We start from the raw sequence: 25248 nt of genomic DNA on the forward strand, positions 1-25248 counted from the left end.
AAGACCTACTGAAAACCTGACAAATCTGATCAGCATAAAGAAGTGATAGCAGCATTCAACCTGGCAGCTTAGGGAGAACAGAACAGTCCAATAACAAACTGTTGTATGCTAGTGATTATCTCTGAAGGAATATATGCTTGCTGGTCATCTAAGGTGGGAATTGCTAGGGAGTAGGGGGAGGAAAAAGCCCCTCTGGCAGCATTGTTTACTACACTGCTGACTGTGGAGCTTTGTTTCTCTAATGTTTTGCATGGTAACTATGTTTGTACATGGTAACAAGCTGCCTGCAGGATTCTCTGATGTTTATGACCATCACTGCTGGGATCTTGATTGACTTGGGAAGCAAAGTATGATGTTGTCTGAGCATGTTAACTGATCAGTGTTGCTGCCTACAGGACAAGAAAGGTTGGGATCCCCTGCCTAATGCCAACTCAAATTCAGATGCATGTCATTTATAGACGTGCAAAGCAGTGTCACATTTGTTTCTTCTTCTTTGATCATACTCAGAAACTATTAATCCCCAGGGTGAAATCTTAAAAAATCAAGCGCAAAACTCCCCTTAGTGGTGCTATGTTTCTGGTGAAAGTTGTATTTCTCTTTCTTAAACAATTATTGTAATTACTAGAGAACTGTATGTATTTCCCTCCCCTCTGAGCAGACAAAATGGCAGTCATCACAGGCAGGTAGTCTATTGAAAACAGTTGAGTCCATCTTTTCAGTGTGCTGAGGGCAAATAAAAAAATTACAGCCTAATAGTATTATATTTTTCTCCTATTAACCACAATGCACAGCATGTTTCATGTGTTCTGCTCCACTGGGACCATTGTAAATAGTCAATTATTCCACTTGAATATACTCCAGGGTGGTAGGAGACAGGTGCAGTATTACAAAAAGATCTTGAAACTGTATCATAATATATTCAGGAAGATGATAATGTAAAACTCACTGAGAAGTGGAAAGAAGGGAAGGCGAAGTACCACACCTGGGAACTTATTGAATGTTTAAAGACAGGAAATGCTTTAGAAGGGAAAATATCTCTGATCTGTCTAATCCACTGCCCTAAAACTAGTTACCACAAAACCCCTAGTGAAGGAGGTAGATTGCAGAGATGACCTCCAGCTCACCTCGACTTCCATTGTGCTCTCCAGGTTGTGTGCCAACTGGGGCAGCGAGGCACCTTAAATTGACACAGCTGCCCTTCATTTTCATGGTGTGACCCCAGGACATGAGAGATTTTGAGTGAGATTGGACAGACATGTACTGAAAAAACTCTAGCACAAAAGGCAGCTCATGAAGTGAGAGACGCTTCTCCAAGTGCAGCAAAAATCACCAGAAACAAATTCTGTATTGGTTTCCAGGCTGGACCAGTCCCATTCACTTCAATGCTTCGGGTTCCTTTCAAATTATTTAGATCTTTAATCTTTTACTGAAGGTTTCTGTAGAAGGGAAAGCGTAACCTAGTAATACCAACTAGATTAGTTGAGAGCAGAACCTGGTGCTGTGTTTGGTGCAATACATGTAAGCCACTATATGAAAGTCACCTCCTTTATGGACATCAGTGTAACTGGTCTTGGCTATCACAGCTGTGTTTTCTTCCCAAGAATCTTGGTTTGATTCTTTGTTATCCCATGAAGCTACCTATAACAATAATAGAAAATATCAGTTTATTCTCTGCAAGTGAATGGTGCTCTGGAAGCTGGATGGCTAATACCAGACTCTATTCCTTCTTCCAGAATCATCACGAAAAATCCGGTGCTTTTGATTAAGCCCTGCGGGTCGGCCGCCGTTTTTGCACCCCTCCTACCCCAGGGAAGGTTCCTCCGATCTCCTCGCAGATCGCCACAGGTGTGCAAGCACTGGCGCTGCCCTCGCCCAGCCTAGCCTTTTCCCCGCTTCACCCGAGGTCGGGGGGGGCCTCCAGCCACCCCCTTTCCCAGGTGCCTCCCCGCCTGCGCCCGCAAGTCGCGGCCCCGGCCCGGCCCCGCTGCCTCCCCATTGGTCCCGCCCGCTCCGCTCCGCGTCGCCCCCCGGGCGGCGGCCGCTCCGAGACGCGGCGCCGGAGGCTGCGCTGCCCCGCGGCGGCGGCAGCTTAAAGTGCGCGCGCCGGCGGGGCGAGGGCGCGCTCACCTGGGCGCCGCTCCATGGGCTCCGCCGCCGCGCACGGCGGGGGTGCGGCGCTGCGAGCCGGCCGCCGGAGCTGCTGCGGGACAGAGCCCAGGTGACCATGCGGGGGATCCGGGCTCGCCCGCCGCACGCTTCGGGGAGCAGGTAGCACACCAGGTGCACGGCGGAACATGGACTGTCTCCTGCTTGTCGTCTGGACTTTACCTGTTGCGATTCTCAGCGGCAGCTCCATGCAATTCCCGACCCTCCCGTGGCTTGGAAGCACTGTGAAGGCAGGTCGACAGCACTTTCTTTTGCAGTCACCTAGTGTACTTTCATACCAGGTTACTGCACAGTTTCTGGTGCCTTGTCTTTCTGCCTTCCCTTGTCAAGTACATCTCGCCCAATACTCCTTTTCTCTTTCTCTCTCTTTTTTTTTTTTCTCTTTTTCTCTTGCAGACCCTTCAGCTGTGCTGCTTCTGTTGCATGTCTCGTGCAGCAACTTTAACCAGTGACAGCATCAGTGAATTGAATCATGGTTTGTATAGCTCTTTCTATATCTGTGTATATGAACATTTGCTTGGATGTGTGTTGTTTTTTCGTCTGTCTGTTTTGAACTGAGCATTTAAAGGGAAGAAGCCACAGTGTTTGGTGTTTGGGGACCATGAAGTGAAAACGAGTTGGTTGCTGTTTAAAAGTAGCTGACTATGGGCAGAGATTAAACTGTTAAACCCTGTGTGCAAAAGCTAGAAGGCATGGTATGTAGCAGCAAAGCTACAATAGAATGAGATGGTAAATACATCCACGTTTATGTGTGCAATTAGAAAGATTAATGTATATGTACCCACAACAACAAAAACTCGTCTGTCTGTTACAGAAGCAATGAGAGAAAAGTAACGAAAAGATTTGGGTGGGAGAGCAGAAGAAAATGTGCACTGCAGGCTGAGGGGAAACAAACCTGGAGAGAAGGGACAGTGAGTGAGAGCTCAGGAGCTGTTTGTTCCCAGGTTGCAGAGACTCGCACTTGGATGCTGATGAGTTTGGGGAGTTTGAAGCACAGCATATGCTTTTTATTGGGTGTGAGGGGAAACGAAGTACAATAGAGAACCACACCAGGGTGCAGAAAGGAAACCCGCTTGCACCCTATTGTCTGCTCCCTGGGGGATTCCCTCTTTCCAGCAGCTGCTTGCATGTTTTGGCCACTAGCCTGCTCAGCGTCCTCAACTTCTGCCGTTGATTAACACCACTGGGAAAGTGAAAGTTCTTGATATATTGTTTCCACCGTCTAAGGAAATACAACCTATCACTGGTTGCGTTTTCAGTGTAATGTGTGTCAAATGAAGTCTATTCAGGCAAGAGATTGATAGTTTTTGCAACATCTGTTACAACACAAGAAGGAGGGGATTTTCTTCTTTAATGGTGTTATTTCCATTTAGGAAGAAAAATTAAATGTTTTACTGTAAAATGCATGGGCATCTTAAAGTATGTAGAGAGAAATACAGGTCAAAAATCAAATTAAGTTGGGAAGCATTTTATTCAGCATAATGACTCTCATAACCAGGAATAGGTGCAAAAGTCCTAGTTCAATAAATGACTAAAATTCAGACCCAGCTTCCAGGATACAAGTAATCCCTGTATGGCTAGATCAACTGCAGTGGTCATGTACTTCAAGCTAGGCACCTCCTTATGCAGCTAGCTGAATCATGCACTCTATTTTTTTCCCTCTTAAGTGGTTGTGAGTAGATCTTAGTCTTCTCTTTACAAATGGTTTTGTAATTTTTCACATATTTTATCCAAACCAATAAACTTCTTTGACATGCAATTAGCAATGACTGACTAAAGGTTATTAGGTAGGATGTAATCTCTTTCTGCTGAAGGTCAGTTACAATTTGAAACCCAGTCTAATCAAGTCACTAGAAAGAGATGAGGTCTCAGTCAGTTAAGGCATTAATAAATTAATCTGTTAATCCATTTGAACAAGTGGTACAGTTCTACAAAGTCTCAGTCATGGTTACCCCTACAGTGATATAATATTTGCTGCATTCCTAGGAAAGGAGAAAGAAAAACTCTGAAACCAGAGCAGCCTTCACATTTGACAGCAATTAATACAGCAGGAGGGGAAAATCTACAGATCTGCTGGTGATGACAAATATCTTCAGAAGAGCAATTGTGGGAATGTTCACAGCTATGCTACTTAGTCTGTATCTCTCACTGGGGCAGAAAGGAAACAAACACTCTTTGAGAGCCTGTGTGGCTTACAAGGGTGAATTTATGTAGTCAAGCCTATACACAAATAGCGTGCAGAGCTTTCAGGCCATTTCCCAAATGAGGGAATGCTTCATGCCATAGTGCAAGCCTGATGCTTAGCATGTTAGAATTACACTTATGTTGTTTGGCGGATACAAAAGCTGATTGTTAACTTTTTATTATTACAGATTATGTATTTGTGACACCTGTCAAAGTGGATTCCAGTGGATCATACATTTCACATGATGTTTTGCACAGTACTAGGAAAAAGAGATCAACACAGAGTTCAAGGAATTCCTTGCACTACAAATTTTCAGCATTTGGACAGGAACTTCACTTAGAACTTAAACCTTCAACCATTTTAAGCAACAGTTTTATTGTCCAGGTACTCGGGAAAGATGGAGTCTCAGATTCTCAGGAACATGAAATTGAGCAGTGTTTCTACCAGGGATTTATAAGGAATGACAGCACCTCTTCAGTAGCAATATCTACATGTGTAGGCTTGGTAAGTGTTTAATTAAAACAAATCAGCATTAAAACTATTTTAATGTGTGGAGCAGTAGCTGAAGGTATGTGATTCATATAATATTCAGGATGTCATACACCATGTGATGGTTTTCCTGATAGCACTAGTTGCTATTGCATTTAACAGATGATGTTTAGTTATAGCCAATGAACTGCATCACACCCTTTGTATGTTTTGATCACAGTCTTTCGGAAACAAACAAACAACAAAACAGAAGACTGGCTGGTAGTCTTAGTAATTATCCCACAAGAATTTTCATTTGTTATCATTTGTGACAGTTTTTCCGTATTTGCTTGCTCTTTAGGTAAATGCTCTTTCTGCCTTTGTGAACTATTATGAATAAAGAAAAAAAAATCAATCCAGAAGCTTGTGAGGAAAAAAAAAATATATATACTTGGGTTTGTCAACTGCTTTAAGGAAGGGTGAATTGCCTAGATCAGTAGGAGTTATGAACCAATTTTTTCTTCATTTCTTTTGACAATTCCAGCTTTATTTGGGTTTATAAGTCTTGATTAGTTGATATCCTATGACTGTGTTAATGGAAAATACACAATGATAGTATTTATGGCTGTCATCCAAGTTTATGAAAAGCTATTACTCACAAATTATTTTTACAAAATACATTTGACAGTGTTTGTTGCTTGCAGAGAAGTCTTTGCTGATGTAATTCAGAATAACCTACAGAATTAATAGTTATTTATGTTTGTTAGGCTTAAGCCCTTGCCCTTGCATCCATAGGAGACTGCTTTGCATATTAAAGAAGTGACATTTAGGCATTAGGTATATGAAGTTGTCTGTATGCTTTGTGGTTGACTGAGGTTCAGAGGATATGTTGGGTCACCCTCTAAAAACCTGTTTTGCAAAGGTGCTTGTGCATAAGAGCCATTAAACTGTGTGATGGGATCAAAAAAGGAGCACTTGAGACACCCAGTGTTTCCTTTGAAGGAGTAATCAGTGTCTGGAGAAGAGGGTGGCTCATTAGGAAGAGCTATTGAATACTGACTGACAACTGGTTGAAGTAATCTGGATTATATATTTAGTGCTCTACTGTTTTTTTAACTTCCCCCCGCCTCAGCAAGAACTAGTATCTTATAGTTCATTTGAGCAGTTGCAAGTGTGACTTTGGAGCAGGTGCCAGGAACTGGAATGAAGCTTGCTTTTGTTTCTTGTGTTTGTAGTGCTGAACCATTATTGTTCGATGTGCTTAATTGTTTCTGTAGAAGCTTCATTTCCACAATTGCTAGATTTTTGCCATATTTATTCAGAAAAAACTGTTTTCATTTATTGCAGTGTTTATCTTGTCCTGTAAGATAAGTGTTCACCATACACACAACAGTTACAGTTCAGGTGATTTCCCATTTGGTCACGTTTTGTTTTTTAACATGCTTTATTAGCTAAGTGAAGCTGAGCTTGTCAAGTCTTGTCTGGAGAAGGAAGGCTCAAATCTGCCTCAGGTCACAGAGAAACAGAATGTGGTGATCTTAACTGAGACTGAAATGGATCTTTTACCACTGTCTCGACATAGAGATTGTTATGACTGGTAGGCTTCACTTAGAAAAAGGTCCAGCAACTGATCAAAAGAGAATTAATACTTTGGCATGAACAAATTTATTATGGCAGAACCTTTTCAGTACCTAGGTTATCACCAATCAGAATGTCTCTCTTTAATCGCTTCTAAGGTTCAATAGATTTTACCTTGAATTGTTATTTTAAACTGCTAAGTGAAGTAAAACCTTTGCTTATAATAACCTCCTGCAGAGTAGGTATCACAAGTGAAGTATAATTGTTCCTTTCTCCCAATCAATTTATTAAATGCCGTTCACCTAATGAATCCCAGGGAAGTTATCAACAGGATTCTTAGTCTTTCAGTCTGCAAGACTGCCTTCTTAAAAATGTGTTGTCAGCTGTCTATAATGACAACCATGTCATTTTTTACTGTGATCCAAATTCAGTAATCATATGTTAAGTCTGGATGCTGTGCTCTGATCAAGAGAACCTTGTGAATAGCTTCTATATCCTCTTTGCACCAACTACTTTTGTCACTTGGTTGCCCTTCTTTCCTATTTGCTTTGTTCACTGCAATTAAACCGAAAGTGGTGTTTCTTCTATATGGTTGGTAGCACTAATCTTTCCATTGTTCCTTTCATTAGCAATAGCTTCTCTACAATGAAACTGCAGTGACCCATTCTTTCAAGCCTGGAACACCACAATGTGATTTGGAAGCAATTGCATTTCAATAGACTACAGGGACTCTTTGATCTAATTTTTTGGATGACCTAGAGTATTCAGTCATTCAGCTGTCTGTTATCTGCCATTGCCTGCAGAGTAGACTTTTGAGAAAGTCTATATGAAATAGTTTGTTAGACAGGATGACCTTAACTTAACACTGGAAAGGAGCAAGAATTTGTTGCTTTGGCGTAGACCTATTAAGAGTTGTGTGTGTATCCTAGTCATATTTTAATACCTCAGTTGACAGTAAGGCCCCACATTTTTATGCTGATTTGTTGGTTTTCCATCAGTCAACACCATTTTCTTGATGTGTCAGAAGACAAAGCTGGATCTATTATCTTTCTCTAAATAAGTACTCTAATACACCAAGTTAGCTTTTTAGGAGAATGTGTACAAGTTTAGGATGAGTATTGTCTCTTGCCTTTTCATCATCAAATGTCTAGGTGCTTTCATTTTCAACAGGAAACTTGCTTTCTTCTGTTTTCTGCCCTTTCCTGCTTCAGCAAGCATTCTTTATTTGCTAGAGCATCAGTTGAACTCGATCTTAAAGGTATTTTCCAACCAAAAATGATTCTATGATTTTATAATTCTAAGAAAACTGTGATTTATTTATTTATTTTAATTTTTAAAGTTAAATTATCTTATTTAGATCTTCCAGTGTCTGTTACACCATCAGACATTGAGTAGCAGCTCATACTTGCTTAGCCATGACAGAGTATGACAGTTTTATTACAATTCAGGCTTATACGTACATCACACAGATTTGCTCAGCCTTTTTTTCAAACAAGCTAAAAGACATATTTTGTGCACCTTCAGAAAAATGTGTTCTGGACTATCTGTGGAGAATAAGATATAGTCCTTCCATAAAAGTTGTGATAATATTTTTTTCTTTAATTTTAATATGTTAATACATTCTGACTCTCAGGTGTGGGGTTTTAACTTTTACAACTTTGGGTCAATGAGTTCGTTTATGTTAATAAATACAAACCCAGTCTTTCTCTTTGGCATCATCTTTATGTGGCCCAAATAGAAATCAATGTAAATTTTTCAACTCCTTTCTCTCCTGATACTCAATACTTTAAATAAAACTCTTCTGTTACTCCAGCATGACTTCTTGGAGTATCCTTCAATCGCTTGTACTCTCCCAATTGATATATCTGGGGCATTTGCTTGTCTTGCTGCTTCATCCTGTTTACATTCTCTAGTTGAAGCTATTCATTTCCCAAATTCAGTTTTCTTTCCAAAGTCCTGATGAGGTAGTTCTTACTGATTCTAATTGTATATTTATATTACTATTATTATTTAGCAATATATTATAACTTATAATTGCCTTTAACTATCTAATTTGGAGGTAGACAATGCCAAATCCACAGAATGCAGGTGTGGTTCAATTTTTTCTGAAGGAGATGGTGCTGGCCACTGTTAAAATTGGAAATATTTTTTAGGACTTAACACAATGTGGCCTTATCTGGATTCCTACCTCATTTCTCTTGCCCTCTTGCCCATTCTTATGTGCTATCTCATCTGCCTTAAAAACAGATATCTATGGTAGGCTCACCATCTTTTAACTCCACTTCCATGTTTATATTGTCTCTAAAAGCTTTACTACTCTCTTCCTAGTCTGTATATAAACTGTGTTGTTTTATCTCTCTTTATATGCTAGTTTTTGTCTCCTTTCTGTCTCCTTATGTGCTGCTTATATTAGGTCTATGTATACATAATCTCTTGTATAAAGTGAGTTGTTTGCAGTCACACAGTATAGCAGGGAAGAATGCAAGAGAACCCCAGAGTTGTCAGTAGTTCAGTTGTGTTCTAGACATTCTTAGAGGTAATTTATAACTGCATTTAGGAGCAGTAGTCCCATTCCCTTTGTGAACACGAACTTTCTCTTACAAAGTCAAACAAGTTTACACTATAGTCCAATACACACCATAGAAAATAGTGAACACAGTGAGTAGTTTATTATATAGCATGTGTGCCCAGAGGAAAGAAATACAGATACAACATAAATGAACTCTCTTTATCATTATAGGGAAACGTGCATGTTTGTTCTGAGCCAGAGAGAAAATCGGTACAGTCCAGTGGAACATTTCAGGTCCTTTCCAATTGTATGATACACAGTTCTATTGTTTAGGCCAAATTCAGCACTGAGCAAACACACTAGTATGGAGGCACCAGAGGCTGCACCTGCTTACATTAGAGGTGAATGTGGGCCATTCTCTCCCTTTCATTTATGTATCTCAATTGGAAGAGTGGAGTCAGCTTCAGTTTCATTCACTAGCTAGTTCCCTCTTTTGTTTTTGGTAAGATGTAATTGAAACTTTGATTATACAGGGCCTCTTTCTCTTGTCTCAAGTTCTGTTATGTTTGTTAGTGTCTAGTCAAGGGAAGAGAAAAAGGAGGGAAGGATGAATCATGTTACACTCGCTGAGCTGTCAGAGGAGTCTATAACTGGATAAAGGGTTAGATGTATCACTGAGAGATAAAGAGGAGATGTATTAATTCAATGGAAGTTATGTGTGCTTGTCTGAGGGCAGGACTTTGCTCAAAGTATGAAAGAAGCCACAAAATTCAAGCTTCTCAGCACAGTCTTGCCACCTAAGAGGTAGACAGGCAAGGCAATTCATGTACCCATTCTTTGTAGTTGTTTAATTGCACAATGTACTAGCATTATTTAAGCTCATGCTAACAACAGCCTCTTATTCCTAAAGCTCACTCTTTTAAGTCCAATTAAATATGTTAAGACAAATCCCAAGGTTCTCGGGCAAACAAACTCCCATCAAAATCAGTGAGCCAGGCTGCTGGTAAAAGTACAAAATAATTGCTGTTCCAAATTTTAGAAACCTACAGCTGTAAAAATAGGACAAAATTTGGCCCAGTGGGACCTTGAACAGAAACTATGTGTAGAACTGGTGATTTGACTCATTCTCAAAATTATTTTTAGTCCATCCACAAGCCAACATACAACTACTATGTTTTCTGCCATTGTACCAGCACAACAGGAACAGCACCCGGCATAGGAGTTTTCTGACTTTCTTTGTATTCACACACCATTACATGTCCATCCTTTATAAGACACAAACTGTATTTTACAGGATCATATTTTTTTCCACTGCTTTGATGGACATTTTGCCTTTATTCAGTCCATTATATGGTACAGATGAAAAATAAGAAAAAAACTGCAGGAAAATGAGGTGACAATGGGACTGCTTCAATATTCTTGAAGAAATTTTAAATTATAGCAGACACAATCAAGACACTGTTTCTGGTTTCAGCCTTGAACTGACTGCTGGTGGGGAATGAATTGTGTGATTAGATTATTGATTGCCCTTCTCCATATCTGTCTGATCCACTTTCTGTTTAACTCTGGCTTTAGCTTTTCAAGACAAAGACAGTGTTCTCAGGCATTTTGACCCTACTGATTGCTGATGGGTAAGAAATGGAATTAAATAGGATTAATGACGGAAAAATAATCTGCTTCCCCTGGACAGGAAAAGCAATAGAGATCAAATTTCTTCTAGGTTTTATATTAAAAAAAACCTGGTACCTTGAACACGCAGAGAGGAAATACTGTGTCACTGGGAGCACTTTGACTCCGTCAGCCTGAATGCAGTGGTGAAGAGCATCTTGCAAGGCTGCCCACAGGAGCTGGTCCTTTCAGTCATTGTTGCCTCCTCCATCATTGCTCAGCTCACAGTTAGAGCATAGAAGTTGTTCCTTGGTGTCTTTCAGAGCAAACTTCAGGCTGTTGTGAGCACTGCTGCTTGAACCCTTAAAGCAGTTCCAGAAACAGGGAGCCATCGATTTGTACATAGTTAGGCAGCTCATCCTGGCTTTTCTTGTTAAGCAGCAGTCTTACTGTAACTTCTAAAGGAATTAATAGACTCTATATTTCAAACATCAGCATTTTTCTTGCCATAGCAAAGTCTTTCCACAAAGCTTCATTCCCACACTTTCCCTAGTCCATTAGAGAGAAGCTTATAGTCAAATGCCTTCATAAGGGTCAGGAGAGGATGACCTGTCTGCACAGACTTGACCTCTTCATAACAGGATGTCTTTGATGTAAATGAGGATTTTTATTTTAAGCGCCACTATTTTCATTTGGACCATACCACCTCTGCTGTTGAGATGCAACATGGTCTCTTCTGCACAGCATGAGCTGCCCAACATCTAAATTATCTCTGTTTTTAGAGGCAGATTCTGATAAGTAATAGCAGCTTTCAGTCACTAATAATTAACCTAAACAAGGTTTTGTTTCTGTCTTTTTCCCCTTCTTCCTCCACTTCAGAAGTGTTTGAGGAAGATACCAGGTTTGCAGACCTGGAGTGTAAAGGCTCTTGTTTACCCAAAACACAATGACAGTCTGTGAAGCTGTAGTTCAATTCAAGTCCAACTCAGGCAGCCCCTTCCTAGAGCTCTGTACCGTACACACAGCAGTAGAGTGAGTGGTAAGCACAAGAGTGTTTTGGTTGTGCCCTTGCCCTGCCAATGAGTCCACTTGATTTGAGCAAACAGTAGTATCAAAATTGTTTTTAAACATTTTTGTTTCCCCCCAAACTTATGCCCTCCTTAGCCTCTCCACAAAATAAGTGCCCTGATGATGATGACGGCTTCATGATTTGCATATTTGTACTCAGCTGGGGACTTGACTTTGATTCAATGTATGTTGCCCAGTCATAACCAGTTTGGACGGTCACTGGGATTTTGTTACCAGCTCCATGAGTCCCTCAGTCATTTTGTCACCTACAGTTTTTGTTAAGTCACTGTTACCTTAAATGAAGAATGAAGGTCTAAAGACTCTTCTCAATGTCTGTGGTTTTAAAACTTTCAGTCTATGAATGGGGGCATGATAAAAGCTGGGGCTATTCTAACCAAAGACATCCAGAGCTGTGATGCCAATAATACATCAGTCACCTCTTTCAGTCAATTCAGAGCTATTTATTTGCATCTGATTTCATCTCTCCTGAGCATGAGTAATGTTGTTGACTTAGAGATTTATAGCTCTCTAGGGATTTTCTAGAAAATACCTGCTTTCTCTTTTTGGAAGTTGCAGTGTCCAGTGATAACCTGACAGCAGCCCCACTGAAGTCAGCAGCCTTTTTAGTCATCAGAAAGTGTTCCCTCTGACTTGACTCCTGTCAAGTTAGCATTGTGTGGCCTCACTTTGTAATGGTCTTCTCTCAGTGATCTGGCAGGAGGGGAGTTAAACTTAATTATCTCTGCTGTGAGAGCTAGCAGTGGATCTAGGAAGTTATATCAGCTTAAAGTCAGACTTCAGTCTCTTTTTTTTTTTTTTTTTTCTAAAACCCACTCATTTTGTGTTAAGGAAGGCTGCCGGTAGCCCTTAAATGGTATCTGAATTGAACTTTAATGGATAATTCCATTACAAACAAGGTTTTCCTCTGTCTTTCTGATCATGTCACTGGGAGCAGAAATGTTGGTTCTTTCTTGCCTTTTCTTATCCTGTTTTAATCCCAATTCTGTTGCTGCAGGTTTACCATAAATTACGGTATGCTAAAGGAATTTCCTGTTGATTTGCTCTGACAGTGATTTGACCAGCTATGTGAATAGCTGATGGAAGCAGAACTTAACTTTGGTTCAGACAGCAGAGCATTGACTAAAGCTTCAAGGTAAACATTTACAGAGGAAACCTGAAATAGTAATGCCTTGCAGCTGAGCACAATTTACAAATGTATTAATTAAGCTTCAGTACTGCCTTCACTGTGTGTTAGATGAGAACAGCATCCTGGCTCATAATAGGTTGACATCAGTAACCTTTTATTGTTTATCATGCTTGGAAGTCACTAAGAATGAGGGTGAAGAAATGTCAAATAATCAGGTCATATGCAAGTGAATGAGTCTTGATGGTTGAAGCTCAGTACCGTGGGAACCATTATTGTTCAGAGTAATTTCTGGAACATGCAAGTTAATTTCTTTTTTACAATGTTAGTTCATAAGCTAGGGAAATCTACAAACAAGTTGCACAGTCAGATGAAAATCCTTTTCCTGAATCCTGTATGTAGCTGCCCATCTAGTTCCTGCCAAAAAATAGTATAAGAAAAAAAAGTGTGATGGCAAAGATAATAGATCTTGAACTTATTCTTAGTGGAATAAGAAGGCCCAGAACAAACCTGCTTAATAGAAGAGGAAGCTGAGGCAATAAAGTGATATTTACTTGCACAGACAATAGGGTGTTGCCTTTTCACTCTGCTGTGGCATTAGCGTTCCTAGCTGCCCCACTATGTACACAGCACACTCATGGCTTTATTCTTTGAGGATGGGATTCTTGCTGTTCACAGTGGGATCACTTGAAAGCTTGTGCCTGCCTAATATATGTTAATTGAAGGACTTTTGTGTCTCAACATCTTTATTAATATTAATGGCATCAGGTTTTTAATGGACCTATGCAAAATATGCTTGACCTAGCTTGAGCCCTCACTTCTGTTTTTATACTCTGCAGCACCATGCAGCTTCCAAATAATTTAAGAACATAATATTATATTCTGTGGCAGAATACACAAACTAATGAAACATGGATTGCTCTTCAGATTTGCAGTTTCTTTTCCATGAGATATAGAATTTATATAACACCAGAACATAACTGGCTTTTTAAAATAATGAGATTAAAAACAGATTTGCTTTTTCTTAATGGAATTATTGCATCTCAATGAAAAGAGTGAGCATTTAAAATAATTCTGTCCTGGTCAGGCTTGTCTTATGCTACTCACTCATCCTTGTTTTAGGAAGAAGTCATCAAAACAGTCTTAAAATTAGGCTAGACTAAACCTCAAGAAATATTTCAAGTTAATATGCAATTAAAGTATAAATTGGTCATGGTAAGGAGTAGCACAGTGTTGGAAGAAAAAGTTCAAACTTTTCTAAAAATATGGCTACTCAGTTTAATTTCGTATTAACACTTGTCAAAAAGTTGTACAATGGATAAAGCTGTTTGCAGTAGATCTCTGTGAAATCACTGTAGATACAGCCTATAACAGTATCTCCAGCCTCCTTATTTTTCCCTGTTTGCTGGCTTCTTTTCATGTCAGAAACCATGCTGAAGACCCTATGGATATTTTTTGCACTCCCAACATCTCATACAGATGATCAGATTGTTATCCTGTTTCAGTCAGCCAAATCTTGAGCAAAGGGGTGCAAAAGATACTATTGCCAGGCTGAGACACAAGGGAGCAGCTGATGTCTACTGATTCCTGCAGCACAGTATCTTCCGTACTTATTGACAGGTATTTGCTGGTTTATGGCCTTCACCTATAGCTTGTAGTACTTAGCCTGATCTCAATCGAGTCGAGTCTGGCACTGGGAGTAAAAGAGGAAAGTAGCTTTTGGGGCTTGTTTCCCTTGTTAGACAGGAGATGGACTTCATATATGGCTTTTGACCTATGAAAATGTGCAAGGACGTTATCACTTGTCATCCTGGGAATACCTGTAGGAGGCAAGACCACATTCATCCTCCACTCTTGGTAGGAGAGCCAATTTGCAAGAGCAATTGCAGAAAGGAGAACATGTAGTCTGTTACAGAAATAATTGATTCCTCTGATTCCTGTGAATCTTCTGCCTGCCATAGAGTCCTGGGTGGTTATTTCAGCTGTTTAAGGCACAGGGAGTCCTGCGGGTCTTGCTTAAATACAAGGTGGGAACCGTGGCAGAACAGCATATCCTTGGGGCCACTGGTCATTGCTAACATCAGCCTAATGGTGTGGTGACAAAGGCTTGCTTTCCCCATCACCCTGTGTGACAGGTGAAACACCAATGAAAGGACAATTTGAACCAGAAACCAAATCAGAAGGATAGGCTAATACATTACCATAGAAAGTTGAACTCTGTTAAAAAATGTACCAGACTTTCGTCCTGACCTATGAATATTGCACTAGTTCTACCTACAGGTTCTCAGATTTTGGGTGATGGTGCCATGAGAAGTTTATTTTTGTTGTAATTTTCCAAGCATTTCCTGAAAACTAGCTTTCTGGTGTTCAGAATAGCACCACTACACTAAATTATTTGCAAATAGCTTGGGGGCTGAGGGAATAGTCTTTTTTTTTTTCTATTTTTATTTTATTGTGGCTGTTCACATGGTTTATTTAATAATTTTGAAGGTTACAGTTCGGGAAAGTCAGGAACACACTATAATGTGAGAAACGAAACAGAAGGAAATGGTGTTCCTCCAGAATGAAGGTCTATCTTCAACAAGCTAGCATTTGCGTGTGGCAAAGGTCACTCTACCTCCTCAGCCCTACTTCTGTGTTAGGTCTAATATAAGATGATATGCAGCATTTCTCTGTGGGGCTATGTTTCCTTCTCACCGTTAGCCTGCTCTGAATGGTGCCCACGTGCTCCAAAATATGCCACAAGCCTTCAATGACGGCTTAGCCTCTGCACCTGGCTTTTTTTTTAATCTTACTTGCCATTTAAAAGGAAGAGAAATTGATGTATACATACATACATATCTATGCAAATGCACTGAATTGGTGCCAATCCCTTAATCTTGATTTTATAAAGGACAGTGCAATTCAGTGTCCATTGTCTGTGAATATTAATATATTTGTATTTCCATAAAGTTGCACAATGCTCTTTACAGCTGTTGTTTCTTCTGCTGTTTGATAATGTAATTACTGTGTTAGCACAGTAATTACAATTCATAGTTCTTCCAGAGACAGACTTATTATTTTAAAGATGTGATTTGTGCTGGATGTGATTTGTGGCTGATTTTTGTAGTAAGTGGAAGGATGTAGTGTTATTGCAAAAAACTATAATGTAGAGGACATATATTGGTCTTGCATTATGTCTATCATCATATGTTAATATATGTTAAAGGACTAAGCCTTTAAAAGTCTGTAAATTATCTTATAAAATGTATTTACTTTTAAAAAATCGTATTTATCTTAAATTTGTGAGAATTAGTAAGAGTATAAATAATTTAAAGCAATGAAAGTTCAGTGTCCTATTCTAGTCCTTTCAAGGGGTTCAGTGAATGTGTATAAAAAGGAGCCCTGGACAGGGGTGATCGAATGTGGAATTTTGGTCTGAAACTATTCCAACAGGATGGGGTGTAGTTTAAACCCTCTCTTATCATACCAGTGTTCTTGTGCATGCTAGCTCTCCACAGCAAGATGTTTGATTGATCCATAGCAACTGATGGGCAGTTTAAAATTACAAAGCTTTCAATTTCCTTGTTCCTGACAGATAGCGAGGGTGGGCATTTCCTGACTAAATGGTATACGTTCCAAATATTTTAAGTTCCCCGTCATGCTATTTGTGACTAATTTACTTCCATAGCACATTAGCACTGCTGGTTTTATGCTGTGGGAGGAGTGTATAGCGTAACATGCTGTGAGGTTAGGAAATGTTTCACAACAAGAGGTCCTTCTGGCCTTTCCTGTGTTTACATTACCACCTGGAAAGAAGAAAAGGTGCAGTAAATGACTGATGATCCAGATGGATTTCATGAACAGTCACATCATGACACATTAAGCTGTGCAAATTCACACTGAGAAGTGACAGACTTTAACTCCTGGAAGCACATGCAATCTTACCTGGGAAAATGGGTAGGTACAAATAGGGCTTGACCACCTTCATGCCAGTGTTCTTTTGACAGGCAGCACCCCTTAAGTGGCCACTGAGCAGCCAGATTGTTTTGGGGAAAAGGCAAGAATACAGTAATGTGAAGGATAGGGCCTTGAGGACAGGGTCTAGCTGAAGAATTAGAATTTAAGAATGGAAAATCAGTGGCTGTGGAAGTGATGTGGCACTTTAGAGAGACTTGGAATGGGATGACCACATTTGCCATTTTTTACTTTCACTTTTCTAATTCTTGCTTATGAAAGTAGACAAATTATCTCTTGTTTATGGGAGTTTATATGCTTTGATGCACTGCTTATTTGACTTCTGTAGCACTTCTCAGCACACCAAGCATATCCTGGTTTCTAAGTAAGGGCTCAAGATGCAACAGCCACTAAGCTGTGCAGCACTTCTTTCAAGTTACACCCTAAGCCCAAAGAGAGCAGCCCCTGGCTGGGCAGCATGGTGCAAACTGGGGTCTGGTGTTCCATGCTGTCAGGATGGAGCAGAGTGTGCTCTCAGGACCTGGGCTAGGAATTGCATATGGGATGAAAGTGTCTGTAATTCTTACTTCCCTGATGTCCCAGAGCCTCTGTGACCCTGACAGCACATTCCTCTTCCTGGAGCTTTTTTTCTTAACCTGTGCTTACCCTGACCTTTGCTTAACCTACTACTGTTCAGTAGATTCATTACAGAAAGGTCAGGCTGCTTAGGAAATTTTGCCTCCTAAATCTTCTGCTTTTTTTTTTTTTTTTTCCTTACCATCCTTTTATAACTTTGGAGCATGCTAAGCTGTCAAAAAATTCCCTAATTGTATCTCCCTTCACTTGACTCCATTTTTATTTCTGTAAGAAGGCCGATAGTGTTTAACATCATGGCAATGTATGTGGCAATTGATTTCTAAATTTTTTGGACAAATTTAATATAAAGAATATCTCACAGAAGAGTAGGTTGCTTTCAAGCACAACCTTCCCTTTGTTATTTTATCTTTCTTATTACCTGATATCTCAGAGATCATCACAGAGTTACTTGAATCTTTGGTGCTCAACGGACTTTATTTTGAGATTCTAATGTGTAAGGTAGTGCAGTGAAAACACTCTACTACACAAATGCTTTCATGAAGAAATGCTATTCACTTGCTTGAAAATCATAGCAAATGGTGCTTGCTGAGACAGAAATCAAAGGCTAACTTCTTGGAGCAGTTTCTGTGGGAGTCTGTAGATAGACATCCTCTCCTCAGCTTTTCCTTTGTCCTGTGTTCTCATTTCTGTTTCTCAGAGATGCATAATAGAACTAATTTCTATTATGGGCATAAGTAATAGCTCTCACACCATCTTTCATGCTTTTCTTAAGACTCATCTCCACTAAACAGTCACATAATTCACAGGCTTATCCTAAAATCTGCTTATGGTAAGATCAGTGTAACCTTTCATGACCAGTTTAGTTCTGCAGACCTATTCAGTAACTACAAGTCAAACAGGGATCTGAATACCTGGAAGCTGTTGTGTTAACACTCCAAGTACTAGTTTAGACTTGTATATTGTACTCTGACCCTGTCAGTAGACAGGATGTCAGGAGATGTAAACTGATGTCTTGGGTTGAAGAATGCATTTACCTCACTTTGTACTGAAAATCTGAACCAATATTAAGGTAACATTAGTTTCTGTTTTAGGAAGACAGTTGTGGTATGATGTTTTATTTAATACCAAACCAGGACCTCTTAATGGCAATTTTTGCATGTGATCACACTTATTTCTACTACAGAGACTTCTGTAGTTAGAACATTTTACTGAAAATTATATACCTGAAAACTTTAATTTATAATAATATTAAAAATTTTCTAGTCTGAGACACATCCATCCAGGTTTCCTGTTTAATTTCAGTACAGTTCCACCAGCAGAGCAGTTATAGCATGCCCACCTTTGTGCATCATTCCCTTAAAACAGAAACACAGGCTGATTTGTGGGAGAGGAGTGTGAATGGGTGTACACAGTTTCAAAGCAGGACGGGGATTAGTGCAGTATGTCTGAGCACTGCTGATTGGTAGCATTTGGCTACAAGTAGGAAAACAAAATCTTTGGACCAATGGTATACTTGGCAATGTAATATTGTGAAGGCAGGTCTTATGGCTGTAAATGGTGCCTACAAATATAAGGCTTTTTCATGACATGGGTGTTATGAACTGATGGAACCGTTACCCACACATGGCATATACATGTAAGTTACTACATTTATCTTAGCAAATAACTACATTCTTATTCAAGTGCCCATTGTAAACTCAGATCTGGATGCTAAGGATATTTGTATGGTTATCTAAATGTTACATGGAGTTGCTGTTGTACAGGTTTTTTTAATGTGAAATACTGATAAAATTGTGAGGTCTCATTTTAAATCAGTAGATGTTTGGGATGGTGCTGCCCTGTATTTCAGGGTTGAGGATGTGAATTGTACTCAAGGTTTTACTGATTTGCTGTTTCTTGGGAAAAAAAAGTTATTTGGACACACCTAGGCTGCTCTCCTGTTTCAAAGAGGGGATGACAGCTAAAGAAGAGCAGATGAAATGTATTCTTTCCTGCTCCTCCTTTCACAGTGATTCTAAGTAGTCACACTTCATAGACATGTGTAAAGTAGAAAGCGTTATAGCAAGGCAACTCCTGGTTATGAGCAAACCTCTCAACCTTCTGAGACTCCGGTGAATGTGACTGCTTATTTCTGGGCCACTTACCATTGTAGCTTTGTTGTTCCTGTGAGGGGGGTCGCATGGCAGAAGCCCATCCAGTAATGGGATGAGGGACAGGTCACAGGCAGAGCCTTGTTTGAGGAATGTGTCTTTGAACTGACCTCCTGCCAGTATGCAGCCCTGCTAGGTGGCACATACATAGCTATACTGTGACCTTCTGTGCTTAGTGCAGCTGGTCACTGGATCTTAGCTCAAGCTACTCAAGCATCCTGAATGCTGGGGCTGCAGCTTATAGTTATGAAAATTGAGGCATTTTAATAGAACAACACAACTGGGGTCAGACATGACCCTTCCCAAGTCTCTCTTGAGCATTTACTGGGTTGTTTACAAAACTGTGCTCATAAAACTGAAAATAAGGAACAGAGAACCTGACTTGCTGAAGAACTGGGAGTCTAATCCAGATAACCCAGGCACCAGCCCAACATTCTCACTCTTGGGCTATCTTTGCTTCTTGTTTTCCATTGTCCTAATGGCCTAAGCTCTTTTGTTCCCCTCTCTTTCTCCTTCCCACATAGATATTTGAACATATGTATATGTCTGTCTGTGTGTAATATCAGCCAAGCTGATACTTTGCTCCCTACAGAATTCCTTGTGACCACTCTCTCATGTAACTAATCCGTAGCAATGTATACTCCAACAAGGAAAATTAAAATGTCAGGAACCACTGACCTAACTTCTTACTAACTGGTACAGCTGGCAATCAGATGTAACCCAAGCTCCTCATTACTAGGGTTGCCTGAGCTATTCATAGCAAAATAAAATTGCTATGGGAATTGGGCAGGATTTATTTTGTTTGAATGCAAATTATCCCAGGTCAGACAGGCTCAGATCTTCTGCCCCCTCAAATTCATTCTGCCAGGCAGAAGCTTTGATCTGGAGCTTCTTTGCCAGGAACAACTGGGTATGGGTAGTGAACCACCACTGTCTGGAGCATTTGCTTTGGGGCTTTGATGCAATCAGTGTCACTCTGAAACCAAGACCTCTGAACAGAGTGAAGGGTCTACCATCAGCTAGCCCTGTGTGGTGTCCAAGTGCATTGAATAAGCGTCTCTATTGGCTGCAACTTTAGCAGGGTATCTTGTAAGGGAGAGGGAGTCTTTCAGGCTTATATGCCACTCTCAATCACGATATGAAATGACTTTTCTGAAAGGTCCAGCTGCCAAAGTCCCACAATTACAGGAAAAGATGCATTTTCACAAAAAAACAAAAACAAAAACCCACACTCAAGTTTGATTCTAGAACACATGATCATAAAGGGTTAAAAAAAACTTTAAAAAAAAACTCAGTTGGAAATAGTTCAAGAAATCAGAAAACAAAACACCAAAGCCCTTTGGCATTTTTTATTTATTTTCTTTAAATAATTATTTATAGTGTTATTTCCTGCAAGGCCTGATCCATGATATTTAATGTTTGGTGTTGCATGTCTCATAGGGAGGAATGTTCCTGATGGGAAATGCTCAAGCATCTGTTAATGCTAAGTACCTATGGAAAAGAATGTCCAAGTACTGATTTTAGTTATCGATCATCAGTTCTTTTTTTTTTAAGCTGTTCATTTTTTTGTGTCACTATGCCCAATCTTATTGGCTTTGCCTTCATCACAACTACAGGAGCAGAAGATTCATTAAGAAGGCATGTGGTTTCCCTAGGATACTAGTACATCTGAATTCCATCCACAAAAAATCAATTAGCTGTAAACGAAGGAGGAGGAGAATCTTGCCAGAATGTTTTCATTGCACCTAATCTTTTGAGCAGCATGAGTAATTAATTGCAAACCATCCTTAAAGTAAAATTCTGCTGTGTCCAAAGGCCTGTCAAAGATCTAGGGATCCTGAAGTCGCATTTCAGAGACTTAAAAGGATCATAAATGATGCTTTTATTCTGTGCTGTTACACAGAATGAGGGGACAGGGAGGGCTGCATTTTCTATGCTTCAAAATCGCTGACAGGTAGACCTCCTCTCACACTTCAGTTTTCTTAAGCTGCATACTCAGTTACATGGGATGCTAGATTAGGGGACTAACTAAACTACCTTCTGAAGTCAGTTGTTCTGTTCTTGATGTACTGCAAGTAACTAATCAACTGTAAGACAGCACATGACAAATAGTAGACTGTCTCTTTTTAAGAAAAGTGAAGCTTAAATGCATTCATAAAGCAATCCTGCTGTTTTCTGTTTGTTTTGTGATGGATTTCAGAACTGTCATAACTAGTAAAATATCTAAATTGTGTCTTACAGTTAGAGGGATTTGCTTGAACAGGCCATACCCAAGTGCTTGTACAGTTCCCAAGCCTAAATTTGAGCTGTTGGTTTTAGCCAGTTGCTTTCCAGAGCCGTTATAGAAAGCCAAAGGGTCATACTGATGGAGTCATTAATGAAGTGATTTTGAGGGCAAATTGGTAATCCTTTAGCATTTAACTCTAATACTGTTAGTGTATATTTAGTGTCATAATGCTGTAGTTTACATTAGTATTTATCTTCTGCTCATTTATCATGCCATCTTTTTTTAAAAAAAGAGACCAAAACCATGAGAAATTAGGGGGCTCACATACTGACAAGCAAGTATTTAATCTGTGGCAAAGCAATCAAAATTGTGTTAGTTCTAGAATATCTCATTACCCTGCAATAAATACCAATTTAATACATTTAAATACCAATCTGACTGGTAAAATTATCTTAAGTGGAGGAACAAATAAGAATATTTCCTTGTTTGCCATACGTTGATAGAGGATTGCGTAAAGATGTTTTAAACAAGTTCAGTCAACTGCAGAAATACAAAGGCACTATTCAGAGATAACGCTGTCTTTGTTCATATAGGAATAATTAAAGACATGCAATTTTGTTACCTTGTTTTAATAATTGTTGAATGTTCTGCACATTACTTTTTTTGAGCAACCAAACAGAGTAGTCTTTCATGACTAACTTAGACTGGCTATTGAAACCTTGTGCTATCCTTCTGTCAGATCCTTAGATGATAAAATGCTATATTGTTTAAAATTCTAAACATAATACATTTTTAAAGAAATCTGAATTATGTCAGAAAATATAAGAAATTGAGTTATTTTTTTAGTCTCTTAGTATCTGCAGAAAAACATGATCTTCACAATTCCCAAGTCAGAATAGGAACCAGTGATTCAAATGTTTCTTTCCCAATAAAAATATTTTTGTGTGTATAAAGGCCATTAACTTAAATTTTTGCTATTGTAAAGAGTAAAATATTCCAATCAGGTGAAAATCAGTAAAGGTCTGCTGAGGTTATTCTCATTGGCCAAGGACCCAGTCCAATAAAATATTACATTTGTACTTCACTCTTTCTGGAGTAGTTGTGAGTAACAGCCCATGTACAGACTTGATACTTTGCTGAAGGATGGGTGAATTTGTTTACCAAACATAAAAGCTAGGGAAAAGTTTAGTTAACTCAAATTCTCTCTTTCATTTCGCATGTTCACATGCCTTTGTGCTGCCTGGTTTGGGATAGGATCAAAAGTAACATGCTCTCAGTTTTACTCATGGGATTTCTGACTTCAATAATACATGTGTATTATTGGAAATCTCATGAGAATCCATTCTCACTAGTTTCCCAGAACATTTTATTTCCAAACTGGTATAAATGTGCTCTGGAAATGCTTGCAGAAACAATGTTCAGCTAAATGGGATCTTCTGAGTGCTTAACACCCTTTAAAAGTTAACACTCTTAAAAGTCAGCAATTTATTTAACAACCTATGTATGGATTGAGGGTCTAGACCTTTCACATTTTGCCAGAGAATCACGGATTGTGTCCTTCTCACTGTGTCTCAGAACCTTGTTTAATTTGCTCAGTCTTTCAGTAACATGGGGGCGTCTGTGTGAAATGCCCTTCTGAGAGGGACAGAAGCAATGGATGGAGAAAAGTACACCTCAGCTCTGTCTGCTGCTGCTGTCCCCTTTGCAGTGATCATCCAGAAAAGGTGCTGTAGGTCAAAGCGGTGAGGGAATGAACTCCTGTAATTACCATGATTTACTGCCATTGGTTTGGCAGTTTGCTCATGATGCTTCCCAAGAGTAAAGATATCTTTCACTTCAGCAACGCTTTCTGCAATTCGGCTCCTTCCTTCTGCTTTGCCAGATATGTTCCTTGTCATTTTTTCTACCTAATTTCACATCTTAACTTGCTCATTTTATTATAGCTTCCAGAGCACTGACATTCTGACCCTAACCTGAGAGGTTCTCTATAATCCATATCTCAAAAAGTCAGTTAGTGATACTGGGTATCTACAGTTCCAGGTCAAGCTGTACTATACGGCTGGCTATAATTCTTGGAAGTAGTTTTGCTTCTGACTGTAGTAAAGTTATAGTTTATCAGACTACCGACTTAACCCATCCCAAGAGGTGATTCTACTTCATTACACATTCTCTAAAGTAACAATTTGTTTAGACTGCTTAGATGACGTAGGATTGCTTTGAACAGCCTTGTACTAGTACTGACTGAATATCCTTACTTGGGAGGAAAGAGAAATCCATAAGATGAATGTCAGCATACTTAACAGAACTTTATTCTTCTTGGGATTCCTTGGCATGTGTAAGAAAACTAGATCTTCACCCCATTTTCCAGACTTGACCCAAAACCCATTCAAAACATCTGGCAGTTTTCCTACTGTCTAGACAGGCTTTTGTATCAGGCTGCTGGTATATGCTCAGGGGACTGCCCATCTCCACATGGGTTTCTGAGTATGCATTGAAATGATCTGAAGTCCCTGTTCTCCAAGCTGCTAGCCATGAACTAGGTGTGGCAAAATACCATGCAGACACATAAATGTTATGCAGTGCTTGCACTAGTAACACAGTCTCTTAGCAGCTACTTTGATTCTAGTTTGAGCTTGCTTGCCACTAGCCGCATGTGGAGAATGACTAGAAGGCTGAGCACAAGCATAAGCATTGTTTTTGTACTTCATGGACTACTGTAACCTGCTTATAAAACCTGAGGAAAGGGCCTTGTCTTGCCATCAGTCTGTGGTAAAATCTGAGTAGAGGTACAGGAGTTATGGGGAGACCTCTCACTTCTAACACGGTGCAGTATGTTGGTATTTGAAAATAGACATCTGCCCAATTCTAGAGGCCAGATTGGGCCCAAAGGCAATTTATAGCTCTTGTCAGGTAGCTCTAAGTTGTGTCAATAGCTTCATGTTCTCTGGATCTCCATCATACCCCTGTTTCTGCTTCCAAGCTGCTCATTATTCTGCCATGGGAAACATTCTGTCAGATAAAATCCACAGGTGGGTCATCTGAGCTGTGATGCGAATGCTAGAAAAATCAGTATTTTTTTATCTCAGATCATTACAAATAACCAGCAACTATAGTACTTAGGTCATCTGTTCTTCTATTCTTAATATTTCAAGGAAGTTCTCGATTTACATTTTTATTTGTTGGAAGTAGAACTAAAAACTTTTCTTGATGTCTCTGTACTTTACGTGCTGTAATTCTCATTAAAATGTGTTTGAATCGATGATTTGTGATTTTTAGGAGCTGGACAGTTGGGAAATAACACAACAGAAGTCTTGGATCAATGTCCACTGAAGTCTGTGGGAAACTTTATGCCAATTTCAGTTGGCCTCCTGTCAAGTCTTTTAAAACTTTGCATGAATATTTGGAACTATTTTAATGGGTGTGAAACTACATTTAACTCTTCTTTTTGAGAGATTTTTCAGCTTGAGTACAATCACACCAATCTAATCCTATGGACTTAATTAATTTCTGTGACTGTTGTTTTTGCTGCCATCAGTTAAAACAGAGTGGTTTTATACCACCTAATTTTATGTGTATACTCTTAACAGAATAAAGCATTCTGGATATAAGTAG

At 39.5% G+C, this 25248-nt stretch overlaps 1 protein-coding gene across 4 annotated transcripts in view; it reads left to right on the forward strand.

Moving 5' to 3' along the window:
* ADAMTS18 (ADAM metallopeptidase with thrombospondin type 1 motif 18) overlaps nucleotides 1-25248 on the forward strand; it is a 173717-nt gene that overhangs the window by 96409 nt on the left and 52060 nt on the right. The window contains exons 4-5 of one of the 4 annotated variants that reach the window (XM_051629539.1): nucleotides 2563-2641; nucleotides 4539-4855. The exons of the other annotated variants lie outside the window; for them this stretch is intronic. Of the exons in view, the coding sequence (XP_051485499.1) occupies nucleotides 2563-2641; nucleotides 4539-4855 (396 nt within the window). The remainder of the gene's footprint in view (nucleotides 1-2562; nucleotides 2642-4538; nucleotides 4856-25248) is intronic. 4 annotated transcript variants of the gene reach the window in all.

Source organism: Apus apus, chromosome 11, assembly GCF_020740795.1.
Source record: "Apus apus isolate bApuApu2 chromosome 11, bApuApu2.pri.cur, whole genome shotgun sequence".
NCBI lineage: Eukaryota > Metazoa > Chordata > Aves > Apodiformes > Apodidae > Apus > Apus apus.